The following is a 17,614-nucleotide window of genomic DNA, read 5'->3' as shown; positions in this document are numbered from 1 at the left end:
AGCAGGGAAAGAGGAAGTTTACGCCACCCCTCTACATCACGTCTAAGACGAAGAAGAGGAGGAAGCAAATTGTTTTCATAGCGTGCTTTGGGGTCAGTGGAGATGTAAATCCCCAGGTATTTGAATCCCTGGCTCGCCACCTATATGCCACAACCCCTCGGGAGACGAGGCGTCCCCCCTTTCATGACGTATAAATGCGACTTTGACCAATTAATAACTAGGCCGGAGTACTGACCAAAGAGTCGAAGCACATCACAGGCCACGATAAGAGACTTGCAAGGGGAAGTGAGATACAGAAGGATGTCATCTGCATATAAGGACACTCGGTCCTCAAATTCAGGGGACCAGCGAATGCCATGTATTGTGCGAGCTCACAAGAAAGAAAATTCTAACATCAGAAGAGACGAAAGTCCTAGAGAAGGGTTTGGGTTTTGTCCCTACTTCACGTCCGGACAAATTTCGACTCCATTGTGAGCTCGCACAATTTTTTAGAAAACTTAAACTCAAGGCGTTTTTTGAGTCAAAAGAGCCGTCTGAAACTAATGAACAAGAGTTTGACACTAAATTCAGACCTAAATCGACTTTCATGCCACCACCACATACCATACCCGCAGCAATCACGACTTTCGAACAGGCTGTCACTAAAGATCTGGAAGCCTTTGAAAATCCCAAACGGTTCAACAATTTCTCGGCGGCAGAACACAAAGCCCTTGAGAACTTGAAAAATGACAAAGACATTGTCATAAAACCCGCCGACAAGGGCGGTGGGATTGTTATCCAGGATACTGCGGATTACGATAAAGTATGCTTGACTCTTCTAAATGACAGAACCAACTACACCCCTCTTACCACAGACCCAACTGCTGAAATGAAAGCACGAATAGCCACATTTGTACGAGAGGCAGAGCTGAACGAGCATATCTCACCTCATGAGGCGGCATACCTTATGGCAGGGGGTCCAACGATCCCATATTTTTATACATTGCCAAAAACACACAAAAATGTATTACCGCCACCAGGTCGCCCCATCGTATCTGGCATTGGCTCAGTGCTGGAACCCCTATCCACTTTCTGCGACCACTATCTAAAACCAATAGTGCAAAATTCCAGCACCTATCTGAAGGACACAAAAAGCCTTCTCAGGCTACTGAATGACATCTCTTTTGAACCAGACTCTGTCATCCTGGTCACTATGGACATAGAGAGTCTGTACACCAGTATCCCCCAGGAAGAAACACTACGGGTACTGGCACAAGCACTTGATACAGTGAACTGGGAATACACCACGCCAAAGGCGTTCATCCTACAATGTGCAAGGATGGCACTTAAAGAAAATTACTTTGAATAAAAGGGGCAACTGTACCTCCAATGCACAGGGACCTCAATGGGCAGCACCTTCGCTCCTAGCGTAGCGGGGTTGTACGTATACGATTTTGAGACCAAGCATATCCTGCCTACATCCAACCCCTTTGCCTCCTCCATAGGATTATGGAGGAGGTACATTGATGACATTCTCATACTATGGACTGGTACTGAAAACAGTCTCATTGATTTCCTGAGCTGGGTCAATACCCTTGACCCTTATTTAAGATTCACTCACAATCACAGCAAAGAATCTATAGTTTTCTTGGATGTAGTGATAAGGATCGAGGGAACATCTCTCACTACTGTGACCCATCACAAACCTACGGCAAGGAACAATCTTGCAATTCAGCAGCTTCCATCCAAGGCCACTGCGTGAAAACCTGCCCTACGGGCAATACCTCCGCTTGAGAAGAAACTGCAGCAGCACTACAGACTATAAAACACAGGCAAAGGTCCTAACTGTTAAACTGAGGCAAAGAGGCTACCCTCAAGGAATCCTCAACAAAGGACAGACCAGGGCCCGGAATCAACCTCGAGATGCCCTCCTTGAAGAGAATGTTTTTTTCAGTTCAAGTTCAAAACAACTTTATTTCGATTCATAACGAATCATAAAAAGCACATAGACAAAATACATAATTAAGGGGTGCAGTTACATCGGGTTGCAGTCGCAGTTAAAATAGAGCAGTTAAAATATTTATAAAATGTTTTAAAAAAGAGAATGTGAAAAATGACACTGATGTACCATTAACATGTGTGACTACTTATAGCACGCTCTCAGACAATGTCAAAAAGTCTATAAATAAGAACTGGAGAATCCTCACCAGTAGCATGGGTGATTGGGAAAAACCACTTTTTTCCTTTAAAAAGGGCAGGAGTCTTAAGGATGCCCCGGTTCATAAAAGACCTTTAACATGCCCGTCATCACTCACCAGATCCGTCACTGAACCATGGCACTTACCCCCCATTACTGGGCATATTCCATGTACTGACTGCAGTGTCTGCCATTTAACCACCCACACCAAACAGCTAAATCTGGAACCGGGCAAAGTATGGACCCAAAAATCCCATACTAACTAACTCCACCAATGTTATATATCTGATTACCTGCCCGTGTGCCAAGTGATATGTGGGCATGACAACCCGGAAAGTCAAGACACGCATTGGCGAACATCGCAGTAATGTTCGCTGCAAGAAAGTAACCACCAAACTCAGCGAACATTTTCTGCAGGCAAATCATACCCCCAATGATATGACCTGGACAGTGATCGAACAGGTCAATAACCCCAGGAACAGAGAGAACATCCTGTTTGAAAAAGAGCAGCGCTGGGTCTGTAGACTCAATACACATATCCAGGGACTAAATGATCAAATACCTTGGGCCAGCGTTCTGAAACAGTAACAATGATCAAAATATGAGTTTTTACTACATGAGGGCATCAACCAAGACTGCAACTCTAACTATGTGAAAACAATGCATCACATTTCTAATAATAATTCTCCTGGTGCATCACTCATTGGAGTCATTTACTTTTTTACTTTTTTTACTTTTTTGACTTGCTGAAATCAATTTTTCATAAGTTATACTTCATAATCAGCCATGAACTTCTATTACCAACAAAGTCCGCATTGTATATCTAAAACGGACCTCCGTTTCATAGCCCAATTACTTGATTCTATGAGGCTTGCTTGCCAAGCCTCGTTTCCAAAAAATCCTTGCCTCTAGTCTTGCGCGCGCATGCGCACGAAGCTTGTGTTCCAAGCCTTGTTTGGAACTCGCCGCCTCGAGTACATTGCTCGCAGGAGCACAGGGCTTGCTTTCCAAGCCTCGCTGTCAAACCAGCGTCTCCCATTGGCAGACGCCTCGACGCCTCCCCCTCTTAGCGCCCGGCTTGCCCCTCGCTCGGGATCCACGAGATCCAGCGGGGGACAGCTAGGTGCCGAGTGGGTGCTGAGCGTTGCGGGCGTAAGATCAACTTTTTGGACATCCTCTGAAGCTAAGTGTTTGTGTGTGAGATCCTGCCAGATTCCTTGAACTCTCCGTTGTGTGTTTGTTTTTTACCTTAATAGGGTGTGCCATTGTCGCTCCCACCCCCCCTGAATCTATGGGGCGTGGTTCACATTGAGTACAAGTGAGGATTGTTTCACTTATTTTTTTCATTACTTTGCGTGCCTAAATTAGTTCTCTAATTCCACGGCCAGCAGGGCTACGAGTAACCACAACGTAGCACTGTTTCTTACGCTACACCTCGGGGATCATTTCTCCGCCGCCTTATTATAGGTAGTGTTATAATTACGGGCAGCCGCCTGGCTTCCCACACGGATGGACTTGGCACTGCAAGCCTCCATTTACATTGCCTCACCAATTGTGCAACGCCTTGTGCCAGATTACTCGACTCTGGTTCTAGTTGAGGCCCATCACCCTGGTCCTTGGGCACAACTTCTATTCTGCAATGTCATCCATCTCGGCCACGGCCATTGATAGGTTTGTTAGCACGTATCACGCCACACTATTAGTGTAACGGCCATAAAACATGATCAATAATGATTGTTTGTTCTTGTTTATATGTTTTGTGTGTTGTTTGTCTGTCTGTCTATCATTTGTCTACAGACTTCTGGGCTCCTCGCAACAGAGGTAAATCCCCTAGCCTTTTGGTTTGTACTTTTAACGCACCAATTTTTACACATAGTGCTATTTTTAACTTTCACTGCCTTCGGCAGGGTGGGCCTTAGTGCGCCTATACCTGTTGAGGCAACACTCGCATACTGGTCCTGATGAAAGCCCTGTAAATTCATACACTTAAAGGGTAGAAACATGTTGACCTTCCCTTAACAGGAAAACACCAGTATTTCTTTTGGTTAGTTTCCCTGCACATAGTCTTCAATTTTAATATGTCAAGTTGACCAGCTAATAAATGATTTTTTGGTACAACCTCTGACATTTTTAACCACACTTAACTTTTTCACTCTTCACTCTCACAAACCTGCTCTGCAGTCTCCTGGCGTCGCAGCACACTGGGGAGGTACTCGATCTCCCTAGTGGACCTGATGATGAAGCATGTCACCACTAGGGTGAGTGAGGGTTTCCTGAAAAAATCATGTATTTTTTCTTGAAAGTTGGTCCAGTCCTTTGACCAACTACAGCTGGCCTCATATTTTTACGTGCTATTTTCTCATTTACCATACTTCACCACAGACTTTGGTTCTAATGCATGCCGTTCGTCCCCCCCTAGACCCCTTATAACTTTGGGTTATGTTAACCATACCTGCGCGCCGCAGAGGCAAACATTCCTGACTCACACTACATGACCCGGTGTGTAGTAATTGTTTAGCTATTCAATCTCTACCGGCACATGACCCAGGATAATCTGTTGCATGGCTAAACACCCAAAGGAGAGACCGATTGCATTGCGAATGCTTGTTGTTACTCCTCTTGTTGAGTGCACTTGCACCCTTGTCCTAGTTGCTTCTCTCTTTCAGAACTGAACTCTGGGGAGGCTGGTATCCTTTCCGAGTCACTACAAAGCCTCATACGCGGAGGTCGAAACAGGAGGTTGGGAGGGGGGGGGGCCTGGGGGGTAGGGAATCTGAGGGGCACGATGTGACCTTACTTCCGGTGACGCACATTTATTCTTTTTTAGAGGTATTGTAAGGGAGCTACAAGTTAAGCTCTGAAGTATGTGCTTTTAAAAGATAGTTGTTTAAAAAAAATAACCATTATATACAGCCTGAAAAAAATCTATACTTTGGAAACACCTTTATCTTAAACCTTTTTGTGAATTCTGTAGCAGCCTATCTTATACTGTGTGTAATGAAAGTTTAAATTAATGACTTGCATGTTTACAGTGCTTTCGGTCAGACTGGGGTACCTTGTAGCACTAAACATATACAAGTCACTATTCTCCACTGCACCAACCAGGATTTGGTGTGGTGCATTAACTAATAGCTATTTCATAATGTAATATAGTGTTTTTACCACTGATTAATATTAATTTTTTATTTAAGTTGTGTTTTAATTTACATGTGGTTACCGGAAGGTGAGAGACTGAAAAAAGTTACATAAGATTGTTTTTTAGCCACGAGCTTCAATGGCAATGCCTTGTCGCTTCTTAGAGCATCTGTTCTTTCCGGGAAAGGGGCAAGTGTTGCAACTTTGTGGCTTTGGCAATACAGAACAGCCTTGATTGATATGTCATGTAGGAACAAAGTGACTGGATGTTTCAGTGGCTTGCAGTGTCTTGATCACAGAAATGGTAGGACTGCAGGGTAGCATGGTGATCTGCATCCCTTAATCACATTGAATTTGCTCTAGTCCACACAAAATATGCTGGGAGGTGGGTGATCAGTGCCTTGATTATTACTTGGCATTACTATAGCTTAGCAATTTGAGTAAATTGGCCATTTTCACATAAAGCTTTCCACTGTAGGTCACAGCAGTATTAATATGTTACACTGCACAAAATATCTTGACATAAAAAAAGTTTGCAGTCTTTTCTTCCATCTTACTGAGATAGAGCTTTATGAGTTTGTATAGTATACCAGCCTCATTTTTGTTTCAGTTGCTATGGAATAGCTGTTTCCACCAACTAATAGTACTTTTGATTATAAAGTCAACCGAAAAACTCGTTGACGTTTCGCTCCCAAATGTACAACTTAAACGGAGTCTTCATCAGGGCAATGCAGGTATACACCTTATTGAAGTTGACTTTACAATACTAAGTGCCATTTGGTGGGCTCCGAATTCAGGGCTACATCAGTGTTTGAAACTGCAATTATAAGTCAACAGTATATGCTTTTTCTCACAGTACATTCCTTGTTCACTGTATTTCTTACTAGCCACTACACTGCGCCGTTCACCAACAGCACCTACGTTCTTGTGTTTCACACGGTGATGTGAAGTATTTGAATATTTGTGCCAAATACTTTGTATATGTTTACATTCTGCAAAGGATTGTGGCGTACTGGATACATGGGTATCCAATAAACCGATGGTCTAATTCAATCAAACTCATGACGACTCCTCTTAGTCTAGGAAGCACAGGATCAAGCTTCCCCCAAGGGAACCATTGTTTTTGATGACACAAATGTTTTTGAAAGTGTCCTTTTCAGAAATGCAATTTAAAATCCAACTCCACCATACGTTGCGTTTTAAAATTGTGATTCCAGGGACACTACAATTGGGAAGAGATGGAACCCCCAAATTTGAATTGCACATATAAAATCGAATATGCTACTTACCAGTATGCATCTGTTCTTGGCATTTAGGGCTGCTGACATTCATATCTGTGCATAGATCGCCGCCTAGTGTTGGGTCCGGATGATCGCACATTGTTGTCCTGGAAGAGTCTTCGAAGTATCACGAGATAGGTGGCTCCTCCCCTGGACTACAGTGCACATGGGCATCGACTCCATCCCCAGATTGTTTTTAGCCATTGTGGCAAAGATGGAGTGTAACACTGTGAGTGAGGACCATGCTAAGAGTATTTCTGAGTGCTGCAGCCGCTACAGGCGCCGGAGAGGAGGGCGGGCGATATGAATGTCAGCAGCCCTACATGCCAAGAACAGATGCATACTGGTAAGTAGCATATTCGGTTCGAGGCATGTGGGCTGCTGAATTCATATCTGTGCATAGAATACATAGCAGTCCCTCCATCAGCGGCGGCCGCCTGTACCAGCTGCGGCAGTTTAAAAAAGTGTTTAGAATAGCCTGCCCTACAGCTGCCTGCTGTTTGGAGTGCACATCTACACAGTAGTGTTTTGTAAATGTGTGTGTGGTAGACCATGTGGCTGCTCTACATATGTCTTCTAAAGGAATATTTCCAAGGAAAGCCATGGAGGCCCCCAACTTCCGGGTGGAGTGGGCCCGTGGGGGGACCGTTAGAGTGAGCTTGGCTTTCTGATAGCAGATCTGAATACACTTAACGATCCACCTGGCTATACCTGCTTTGGAAATGGGGTTGCCTTTGTGTTGTGGCGAAAAGGCAACAAATAGTTGTTTCGTCTTCCGAAAATCTTTGGTCCTATCGATGTAGTACATCAAGGCTCTCTTGACGTCTAGTGTGTGGAGTATTCTCTCCGCCACCGACTCAGGATTTTGGAAGAACACAGGCAGTTCTATAGTCTGATTGATATGGAACTGTGAAACCACCTTAGGAAGAAATTTAGGGTTAGTGCGAAGCACCACCCTGTTGGAGTGAAGTTGTATGAATGGCTCTTGGATAGTTAGTGCCTGGAGTTCACTAACGCGTCGTAGCGATGTAATCGCTATCAGGAAAGCCACTTTCCATGTTAAGAACTGAATTTCGCATGAATGCAGAGGTTCAAAAGGTGGACCCATCAGTCTGGTGAGGACCACATTCAGGTTCCATTCGGGAGCTGGTGGGGTCTGGGGAGGAATGACTCGTTTGAGTCCTTCCAGAAAGACTTTGATGGCAGGCACTTTGAAAAGTGAGAGATGCTGCCTGTTTTGGAGATAAGCAGCTATTGCGGATAAATGTATATGAATGGAAGCATAGGCCAGATTGCATTTGTATAGATGTAACAGATAACAAATGATGTTTTGAGTAGATGCGTCTAGTGGGTTGATGTTGTGGTTTGCACAATAAATGACAAACCGCTTCCATTTTGCTGCATAGCATGCTCTGGTGGTGGGCTTCCTTGCCTCTCTGATTTTGTCAATACAGTTGGGAGGCAAGTTGAGGTAGCCAAATTCTAAGACCTCAGGAGCCAGATCGCCAGGTTGAGCTGTTGCGGATCTGGATGCTGAATGTCGCCATGGCTCTGCGTCAAAAGCCTGGGTGTGAGGTGCAGCCTTTGATGCGGTACCACGGATAGTTCCAGAAACGTGGTGTACCATGGTTGGCGTGCCCACGTCGGAGCAACCAGGATGAGTGTCATAGAGTGTTGCTTCAGCTTGCGTGCCACCAGCGGCATTAGAGGTGCTGGGGGAAAAGCGTACGCAAATATGCCTGACCAGTTCATCCATATCGCATTGCCCTGCGACTGTGGGTGTGGAAACCTGGCGGCAAAGCTTTGGCATTTGGCGTTTTCCTTTGTGGCGAACAGGTCTATCTCTGGATGACCCCACTGCTGGAAGTACGGGTGGAGTACTGATGGATGCATCTCCCACTCGTGCATCTGGTGGCTGTACCTGCTGAGCAGGTCCGCCATCTGATTGTCCTTGCCTGGGAGGTGCTCCGCCATGAGGAAGATGTTCCTCTGAATGGCCCACTTCCACATGCTCTGTGGAGAGTGTGTACCTCCCTGCTTCTGAATGTAGTACATGGCCGTCATGTTGTCCGTCCGGATCAACACGACCTTGTTGCACAGATGTACTTTGAATGCTTTCATCGCCATGAAGATAGCCATCAGTTCAAGAACGTAGATGTGCATCTTCTTTTGCTGCGTTGTCCATAGTCCCTGCATTGTGTAGTGGAGAACATGAGCTCCCCAACCCTGGAGAGTTGCGTCTGTCGTCAGAATGATCTGTGGCACAGGCTCCTGGAACGGTCGTCCCTTGCAAAGGTTTTGTGGATTCCACCAATGCAGAGTTGTATGCACGACCGGTTACCAACACTAGGTCTTTCAACTGTCCGTGAGCCTGATTCCACTGACGTGCTAAGCACTCCTGAAGCGGACGCATATGTAGTCTCGCGTGCGGGCCTATGAAGATGCAGGAGGCCATCATGCCTATCAACTGCATGAACACTCGTGCCTGAAGCGAGTGTTGAGGTCTGAATTTTTGTATCAGCGATTGAATGCTGCTGATCCTCACTGAATTTGGCTGTGCTTTGGCTGGCAGAGTGTTTATCGTTGCACCCAGATACTGCCATATGTGGGCGGGTTGCAGGTGGGACTTCGGGTAATTCAGTGAGAATCCCAGATCATGAAGAAGGTGAATGGTGTGGGACATGTGGGCGGCACACTGCTGGGCCGACTTTACCTGGATAAGCCAGTCGTCCAGATAAGGGTAGACGTGAATGTTCTGTCTCCGTAGGTGTGCCGCCACTGTCGCTAGGCACTTTATGAACACCCTGGGTGCCGTCGTTACTCCGAAAGGGAGGACCTTAAATTGGTAATGCTGATTTTGAATGGTGAATCGGAGGTATTTTCTGTGTGACGGGTGTAGCGGAATATGAAAATACCCATCCTTTAGATCTAATGTTGCGAGGAAATCTCCCTGACTGAGCAACGGTAGAACCTGCTGCAGTGTTAGCATGTGAAAGTGTTCTGATAGAATGTACTGATTGAGGGGTCTGAGGTCCAGTATGGGTCTGAGGGACCCGTCCTTTTTTGGGATCAAGAAGTACAGAGAGTAAACTCCTGTGCCTCTTTCTTCCACAGGCACGAGCTCGATTGCTCCTTTTTGCAGCATAACGAGTACCTCCTGCTGCAATAAGTGCAAATGCTCTGTGGACATAGGACGGTGTCTTGGGGGTATGTTGGGTGGAGTGGATGTCAACTCCAGACAATAACCGTACTGGATAAGCTTTGTGACCCACCTGTCTGTGGTGATGGACTTCCAGACTGGCAGGAACTGTTGGAGTCTCCCCCCGACCGGTGTTGTATGGTCGGGGGGCAGTGACAAGGCGTCACTGTTTGTTAGTGGCGGAGGACCTGGAGCTGTTGTTTCCACGACCTCTGCCCTTGGTGCTGTTTCCACGATAGCCACCTCTACTCTGTTTGGTATAGGTGGTTTGCGCGCCACCTTTATTGTACTGTGTTTGCTGGGACAGCTGGCCTCTGGAAACACCTCTATTGCTTGAGCGACGAAAAGAACCACCCCTGAACTGCTGCGACTGGAGAGCCCCCATAGACTTTGCAGTCTGTGTCCTTCTTGATTTTCTCCAAGGTGGTGTCCACCTCTGGGCCAAATAAATGATCAGGGTTTACTGGCTGATTTAGAATGGTGGTCTGTATCTCTGGCTTGAACCCGGAGATTCTGAGCCAGGCATGTCGCCTCAACATGACACTTGTGTTAACGGCTCTGGCCGCGGTGTCTGCTGCGTCCAGTGCACATTTGATAGAAGCATTTGAGATCAGCTTCCCTTACTGTATGAGCATCTTGGCTGCCTCCTTATATTCATCTGGCAGGTGCTGTAACAGGGTCTCCAGTGTGTCGTAATGGGCCCTGTCATACCTGGCTAAGAGTGTCTGAGTGTTTGAAATGCGCCAGATATTGGCCGCTTGAGCTGCCACCCTTTTTCCTGATGCCTCTAGCACCTTAGATTCTTTATCAGGGGGAGGAGCATCACCCGTTGTTTGTGAATTAGCCCTCTTCCGGGCATTAGAAACAACAAGAGAGTCCAACGGCAACTGTCCCTTAATGTAGGTAGGGTCTCCAGGCGCCGGTTTGTACTTTTTCTCAATCCTGGGGTTTATCACCCTGGCCCTTGTAGGCTCCTTAAATATCTCACCAGCATGTTTCAGGACACCCTTCAGCATAGGCAGAGTCTTGACAGTCCTCTCTGAGGTGGAAAAGGTGTCAAAAAGAAAGTCTACTTCAATAGGGTCAGCATGGAGCTGGACGTCATGATTCTTGGCTGCCCTTTCAATAAGTGCATTAAACGCCGCCAAATCCTCAGTAGGCGATGTTTTTACTGTATACACATGAATGTCTGGGGCAGTGTGTGGATCCCCTGGGTCAGCAGCATCTGCCCAGGGTTCATTAGTATCTTCTGGATCAGTGTCCACAGGATAGTTGTACTCCTCATTGTCACCTTCCCCAGTTTCTACATCAGAATAAGTGGGCGAGACATCTTGGCCACGTGGAGTTACAGGTTCTACAAGAACAGGTGTTGTAGTAGAATCCTCCTTCTCCTTTTTCAGTGGGATTTTATACAACTCCATTGGCTGTTCCGGGGCGATTTTTCGTTTGTAAATAGAAAGTCTGCCTATATCGGCATCGATAAACTGTTCCTGTTGCTCTTCAAGCGAGGGTTGTCGATGCTTTGTGGCCGGGACCACAGTTGTGGGCTTCGGCCCCGTGGACGCCTTGGGTGCTTAGACTGCCATTTTAGGGACGAAGGCCTTCGACCCCACTTTTGGTGGCAGCGTTAAGTGGATGGGCGCCGACGTCTTTTGATGCTTATCGGCAGGCTTAGATGGTGGAGGATCCTTTGGTCCGACAGCCGAAGCCTTGTCCTTAATGCGCTTCAGTGATTCCGCCACCTGCTTCGAGAAGGAGGCGGACAGCTGCGTTGACTCGACGGAATCCTTTGAGGCACCGCCAGCTTTAGCAGCCTCTTCGGGTCGATAACACTTTCATGCTTCGTCGGTGCCGACAGTTCCGAGGACTTCGAGCCGACCAAAGCAATACGCACTTTCGTTTCGATTTCGCCTCAAGTGCTTTGGGTTGCGTAGACACCGAAGCTTTCTCTTTCGGTTTCGATTTTGCAACTTGCGGCTCCTTAGAAATGTCCGAAGCCGAGCCCGAAGGCGGGGCTGTAGAACTCAGTGGAAGATCTTGGGTAAGGCCATGTGGCGATCCCTCGACCTGAGCCTTATGAAGTGTCTTGGCCCCAGTATCATTTTGTGGGCCTAGCTCCTCACTCAAGCTATCTTCCATGGCCCCAAAGGCCCCATCGTCGTCTCCTACCTCGGCGACGAAGTCTTCCGCATTGAGCATCTCAACATCAGCGTCGTAGCTGGAGTCGACCTCCGATGCGGGATCTAACCCGTTCTGTCGAACCTCCCGCTCTGCTTCTTCATCATCCTCGGCATCGAAGATGTTCACCGGTTCAGGTGCCGTCTGCCGGGCTTCCTTGCGCGCAGCGCGCCAAAGTCGAATAGTCTTCTTGGATTGGAAACGGGAACAAGCCATACAGCTGGCTTCATCGTGATCCGGCGACAGGCACTTGTTGCACACCGGGTGGACATCGATGTGAGGATATTTAGAGTTGCACACGGGACATCTTTTGAACGGGCTCCGTTCCATGATGAATAGTCGATAAGGCCTCTGGCGTTGACCAGGCCTTCAATGCCAAAAAGCACGCAGCTCCTCTGGATATCCGGCTCGGGAACTGAGCTGGAACAGAACTGGGCACCGATCGCAAGACAATACCGACGATAAACTAAAGGCCTTTTGGCCAAAAGAAAGTTTTATATCGATTCCGAACTTGAGTGAACCAATATGCACCCGAACCCAATGGCGGAAAAAAACAATCTGGGGATGGAGCCGATGCCCATGCGCACTGTAGTCCAGGGGAGGAGCCACCTATCTCGTGATACTTCGAAGACTCTTCCAGGACAGCAATGTGCGATCATCCGGACCCAACACTAGGCGGCGATCTATGCACAGATATGATTTCAGCAGCCCACATGCCTCGAACGTAACAAAGCAATCCCAAACTTATCCTATGAAAGAGATAGGCCTTACAGCAGTGAAAATATAACGTAAGAGTATTTCACTAGGACATGTAAAACATTAAAAGTGCAGGTCCTACTTTTTAAATACACTGCACCCTGCCCATGGAATGTACAGGGACTATTTTAGGGGTGACATATGTAATAAAAAGGAAGGTTTGAGACTGACAAGTGAGTTAACTTGCCAGGTCGACACTGCAGTTTAAACTGCACACACAGGCTCTGCAGTAACAGGCCTGATACTTGTTTAAAGAGCTACTTAAGTGGGTGACTACTAGTACTGCAGGCGCACTAGTAGCATTTGATTTACAGGCCCTGGGCACATGTACTCCACTTTACTAGGGACTTATAGGTAAATGAAATATGCCAACTGGGGATAAGCCAATGTTACCATGTTTAAAGTGTAGAACACATGAACTTTAGCACTGGTAATGTGCCCAGAGTCCTAAAGCCAACAAAACAAATTAAGCAAAAAGGGGAGGAGGAAGACAAGAAGCTTGGGGGTGACCTTGTAGAAAGAGCCATTTCCAACACGTGTGAGAATCAGTTTAATGCCAGTTTAATTTTTTTTTTTAAAGCTGTAGTTCAAGGTGTAACGGCATGTTAACACCTTGACTGCTACAGTAATTCCCCCTCTGTGCTGCAGATCCTTGAATCCCATTATTCATGACGAGCTCAGCTCATCATAAGCACACGACCAGTGTACTGCATGACGAGCTGAGCTCGTCATGAGCAGGGAAGGGGTTAACTATATTCTGTATTTCCTGTAATGACTTGTAGCATGCCAAAATAAACATGTTGCCATAAGTATCTCATTTCTGCTGCATACTGTTCATTTTAGAAAAACAGATCAGAAGGAAATACATTTTTTATTTTCATTAAAGCTGGGGCTGTAATTAGATTATGTGTTCTGCCTTTCTTCTTGGCTTCGGACTTAGGCGGTAGGGATGTTAATGTCACTACTAAACTGTAAATACTTATGGTTCAGCAGGTATATAATTACATTATTACAGGTGACAATAGACGTCACAACTCAATTAGAGCTGTGATTTTATACAAGAATTTTAAGCTTCCTTGTATTATAATCTTCTTCATTAAAAATGTATATTTACCCTTTCATAGTTTAAAGCAGGGTTGTCCAATGCAGGACCAGAATGCAGATTCCATGCCAGATTGTTATGGTGACCAGTGACTTTTTAAATGATTTCTAATTGGATGTAAAAGAGAATATTTAAGTCTTGGTCTTGATGTGGCCCTCCTGAACCTACATTAGACTGGTTTATTTTACAACATTTTTTTTTTTTTAAGGAGTTCCGGATCTCCGAAATGAGATAAACAGGTGTATTGCTTAATTCCCATGTTGTGCCATTTTTCAATGTAACCTACATGAAAGATGAACTACAATTCTATAAAAATATATACATTTTCTTCTTTTGCAGGTCCAGTACTTTTTCAAGATCCTTGACGATTAAAAACCCTAAGACTTAACTGAAGTATGTTGACATTTCCTACTCATTCGGGAGAATAACAGACAAACGAAAGGCCTTAACTGTGTTCATTCATTTATTGTCCAATGTCTTAACCTGACTGGAAACAAGAAAGAGCACGGTACTCCTGGCAAATATTACAGATGTTTGAACATTGAGTTTGCACACTAGACAACATTTAACGCCATCCTATGGGGTACTGCATTGCTTTTGTAAAGTTCAAAATAAAGATTTATTTTTAACAAGTGACTTTGGTTTTTTCATACATTACACTTTCTTGCAGAAAAAAATAAAAATTGTACAACTGCATAAATATAAAATTCTTCCACCATGAAAATGTTTAAAACATTCATAAAGACACAGCCCCAGAGTGTGATGCCTCCAGGAACAAAATATATAAAGGAAAGCGATTAGCCCTATCACTGACATTCTGACTTAGACCTCAAACAACTTCGGAACATACAGAAGGACTAGGAGCAGAAATGTGATGCAAAAAGCGCAACCCGTCACCACTTGCATTTTAGTGAATCTAAAAATAAAATAAAAGCCCCCCTCCGAAAAGGAAACGAACAACACGGGATAAGGGGCTGTGTGGAGTGTTAAAATATCAATTAGTGGGCTATAAACTTTAAAAGAGCAACAAAACAAAAAAATATAGGTACCTTGCCAGTTTTATTCCCATTACTGAGTATTTACACCTTAGACTGCAATCCTTGAACTAAGTAGAAAACAGATACAATAAAACATGGCTTGAAAAAAATGACCGGAGTAAGCACCTATGGTACTGTACACTAAAACATAAAAATACACAAGGCAGCAATACTTGGGGGCCGGCAACACTGCTTACTACAAGTCAGTCATGGAATCATAATTTACAATAGAACTGGGCGTGTCCCAAGGCTCAAGTAATTTAGTTCTTTTTTAATTTACAATAGAATAAATATTTGTTGCTATTGCTACACTTTAAATTTACATTCTAATCTAGTAAATGCAGGAAGCTAGTGTAAAGCATATAGATTAAGTGTAGGTCCCATACGTATGACAAGTTTGTTCAAGACTAGTAGTTTATTTTAGGTGGGTTGTGCTTCTGATCAGCTTTTTATGTCGAATTTCACATCAAAACGTCCCATAAAGCGGTCCTTGTCGTCGTAGCGAATGTTGTCGCCATACGCTTTGCACTCAATGCGTACTTCAGTGTTGCGGGTGATATTATTGAACTGCACGGCCAAAAGGGGTTGAAGATATTTGGGCTGTAGAAGCACTCCATAGTATGGGTAGTACTGCAGAGGGAATCCGATGTAGTTCCCCATACCAAAGTATTCCACAATTCCAATTTTATCAGCATCTTCAGATCTCTGATTAAAGAAAAAACACACAATTGTTAATATTCCGTCAAGTACGTTAAATAGTTGTGAACTCGGGGTCATAAACTTGTAGGCAACTCAAAAGGGTGCCGCATTTAAATAAGTATTTAAATTCACAACTTAATACACATAGTAAAATTCAGTGGTTTTCGTACAGTACACATGGACCAATATCAGCCACATAGGCAGCCAAATTATATTGCTTAATAGAGTACATGAGGACCATATGTCTCTTTAGGGAGTTATGGTATGATGGGACAAAAGGAACACATAATATTGAATTTGCATTTCAGGAGAGAAGTAATAATTGATCCCAGGTAAGAGCATTGAACTTTGTTGGTCTGTTCTTGGTTACATATGTTGCCACACACGCAGCCCATACGCAGGCATCAGAAGAGGCACTGGCGCCGGTTTAGTAGGTTATTAGCTCATTAGTCATGGACTACTCTCATAATGATAGACCTATATTAGAAGCGTCACCTCCCTCTTCCATGCCTCACACAATTTACAATGCTTTAGACAATCACTGGCAAACTGATAGAATTCTGCTAAGGCTAGGTTTTAAAGATAACCACTGGCAAGGTTAAGGATTCCTTTTAAATTAATGGTCTGGTATTGTATACCACATGGACAGCCTGAAAATCTGGCATGGATATGACCATCAAGCAGATTTGTAGAACACCCAAGGATTTGACCCATTACCCTCCTCGTATTTATATATGCAAAGGCTCGCCAGTGGTACCATCTTTCATCCCAATGTTCCACAACATTAATTACATTCTTGGACGTTTAAGGTAATCCACATGCACCAAAAAAAAACAAATAAACACTCACAGATCAGCACCTCGCCTCAATTTTCTCATTGTTAAACTTTTTACAGTTCAATGGACAAAAACGTCCAGCATTCTATACCTGCCAAAACAAACTCGAATTGGATCTAACGCTTAACCAAAACTCGTTCCAAAGTGTTATTTCACTTTCATTAGACTCATAATGGCCCTGTCATTTCCACTACAGGGCTACCCAAAAGAAGTGGGAAATTGATCAACTGCAAGGTAGCAATGTTTTGTATTTTTAGTTGGACGTGTGGAGTTCTGTTCGGGCATGAATTTAACAAAGGTACTTACACAGTTTTCAAACCATGCTTTGCAGGAGTTTTAGTGGTCACTTCATCAAGCAAGACAAGGATGGCTATTTATGCGAGGATGATTTCTTTTCATAAAAGTATTCCTTTAATAACTTGGCCTACAGTGTCAAACACCACACATTCTTTCAAGCAGGATTGGCAAATAGTTTACAGATTTCAAACCCATCAGGCATATTTACAAAGAAATGACACAGCGCAGCTCCCAATTTAGCAGCGCGCGTCGTTTAAAAAAACACAAGGATTAAAAGTATTTCTTCTAACTGCGCATTCGAACGCCACCCTTTCAATGGTGTTAGTTTTTGCCGATGCTACCGATTTACCATAGCTTTTAAATCTGGATCAGTGTCAAAAGGCAAAGGGTGTTGCGTGGGTTCGCCCACCGCAACACCCCTTGTACGCCCTTTTGAGACAGAAATCGGCATCAATGGGTGCGAGATTTACAAGGCGGCATTAGGCCATGCAAAGTGGGTTAGTGCCACCTTGTAAACATGGAGAAGGGCATTGCGCGAACAGAGCGTTGTAAAAAGTGATGCACGGTGGTGCAATTCCCTTGTAAATATGTCCCCGTGTGTGTGTGTGTAGAGGGGTAAATGTGGAGCGCTGGGAGACATGCGATACACAGGGCCTTTTCGTATGGTTATTTGGGTCAGAAAATCGCATATAGAAGTCATTTCCTAGCAACCAATGCCTGCACACCCGAGATTGCAACTACAATAGTCCACTAAAGTTCCACAGTGCTTCTTTCACACTGACTGAAAAATACAGGATTGCTAGTTGGAAATGTCACTGAGTAATGTTCTCTTTATATTACAACAAAGGGAGAGGTAGGGAGATTCAAGAACACTCTCTCAGTCCCCGGTTAAATGCACTTTAACAAAAAAAAGAGAGGT

The 17,614-nt window shown here is 44.7% G+C and overlaps 2 protein-coding genes across 2 annotated transcripts in view; one reads left to right on the top strand and one right to left on the bottom strand.

Annotated features, from left to right (window-relative positions):
* The window catches only part of NME7 (NME/NM23 family member 7), an 835,246-nt gene extending 820,784 nt beyond the window's left edge, over positions 1 to 14,462 (top strand). Inside the window, exon 12 of the mRNA XM_086934088.1 lies at positions 14,166 to 14,462. Within this exon, the coding sequence (XP_086790214.1) occupies positions 14,166 to 14,198 (33 nt within the window). The 3' untranslated portion in view covers positions 14,199 to 14,462. The remainder of the gene's footprint in view (positions 1 to 14,165) is intronic.
* The window catches only part of ATP1B1 (ATPase Na+/K+ transporting subunit beta 1), a 70,479-nt gene continuing 67,136 nt past the window's right edge, over positions 14,272 to 17,614 (bottom strand). The window contains exon 6 of the mRNA XM_086934089.1: positions 14,272 to 15,568. Coding sequence (XP_086790215.1) covers positions 15,305 to 15,568 — 264 coding nt within the window. The 3' untranslated portion in view covers positions 14,272 to 15,304. The remainder of the gene's footprint in view (positions 15,569 to 17,614) is intronic.

This window comes from Lissotriton vulgaris, chromosome 8 (assembly GCF_964263255.1).
Source record: "Lissotriton vulgaris chromosome 8, aLisVul1.2, whole genome shotgun sequence".
Lineage (NCBI taxonomy): Eukaryota > Metazoa > Chordata > Amphibia > Caudata > Salamandridae > Lissotriton > Lissotriton vulgaris.
This window is presented reverse-complemented; position numbering and strand designations above follow the sequence as displayed.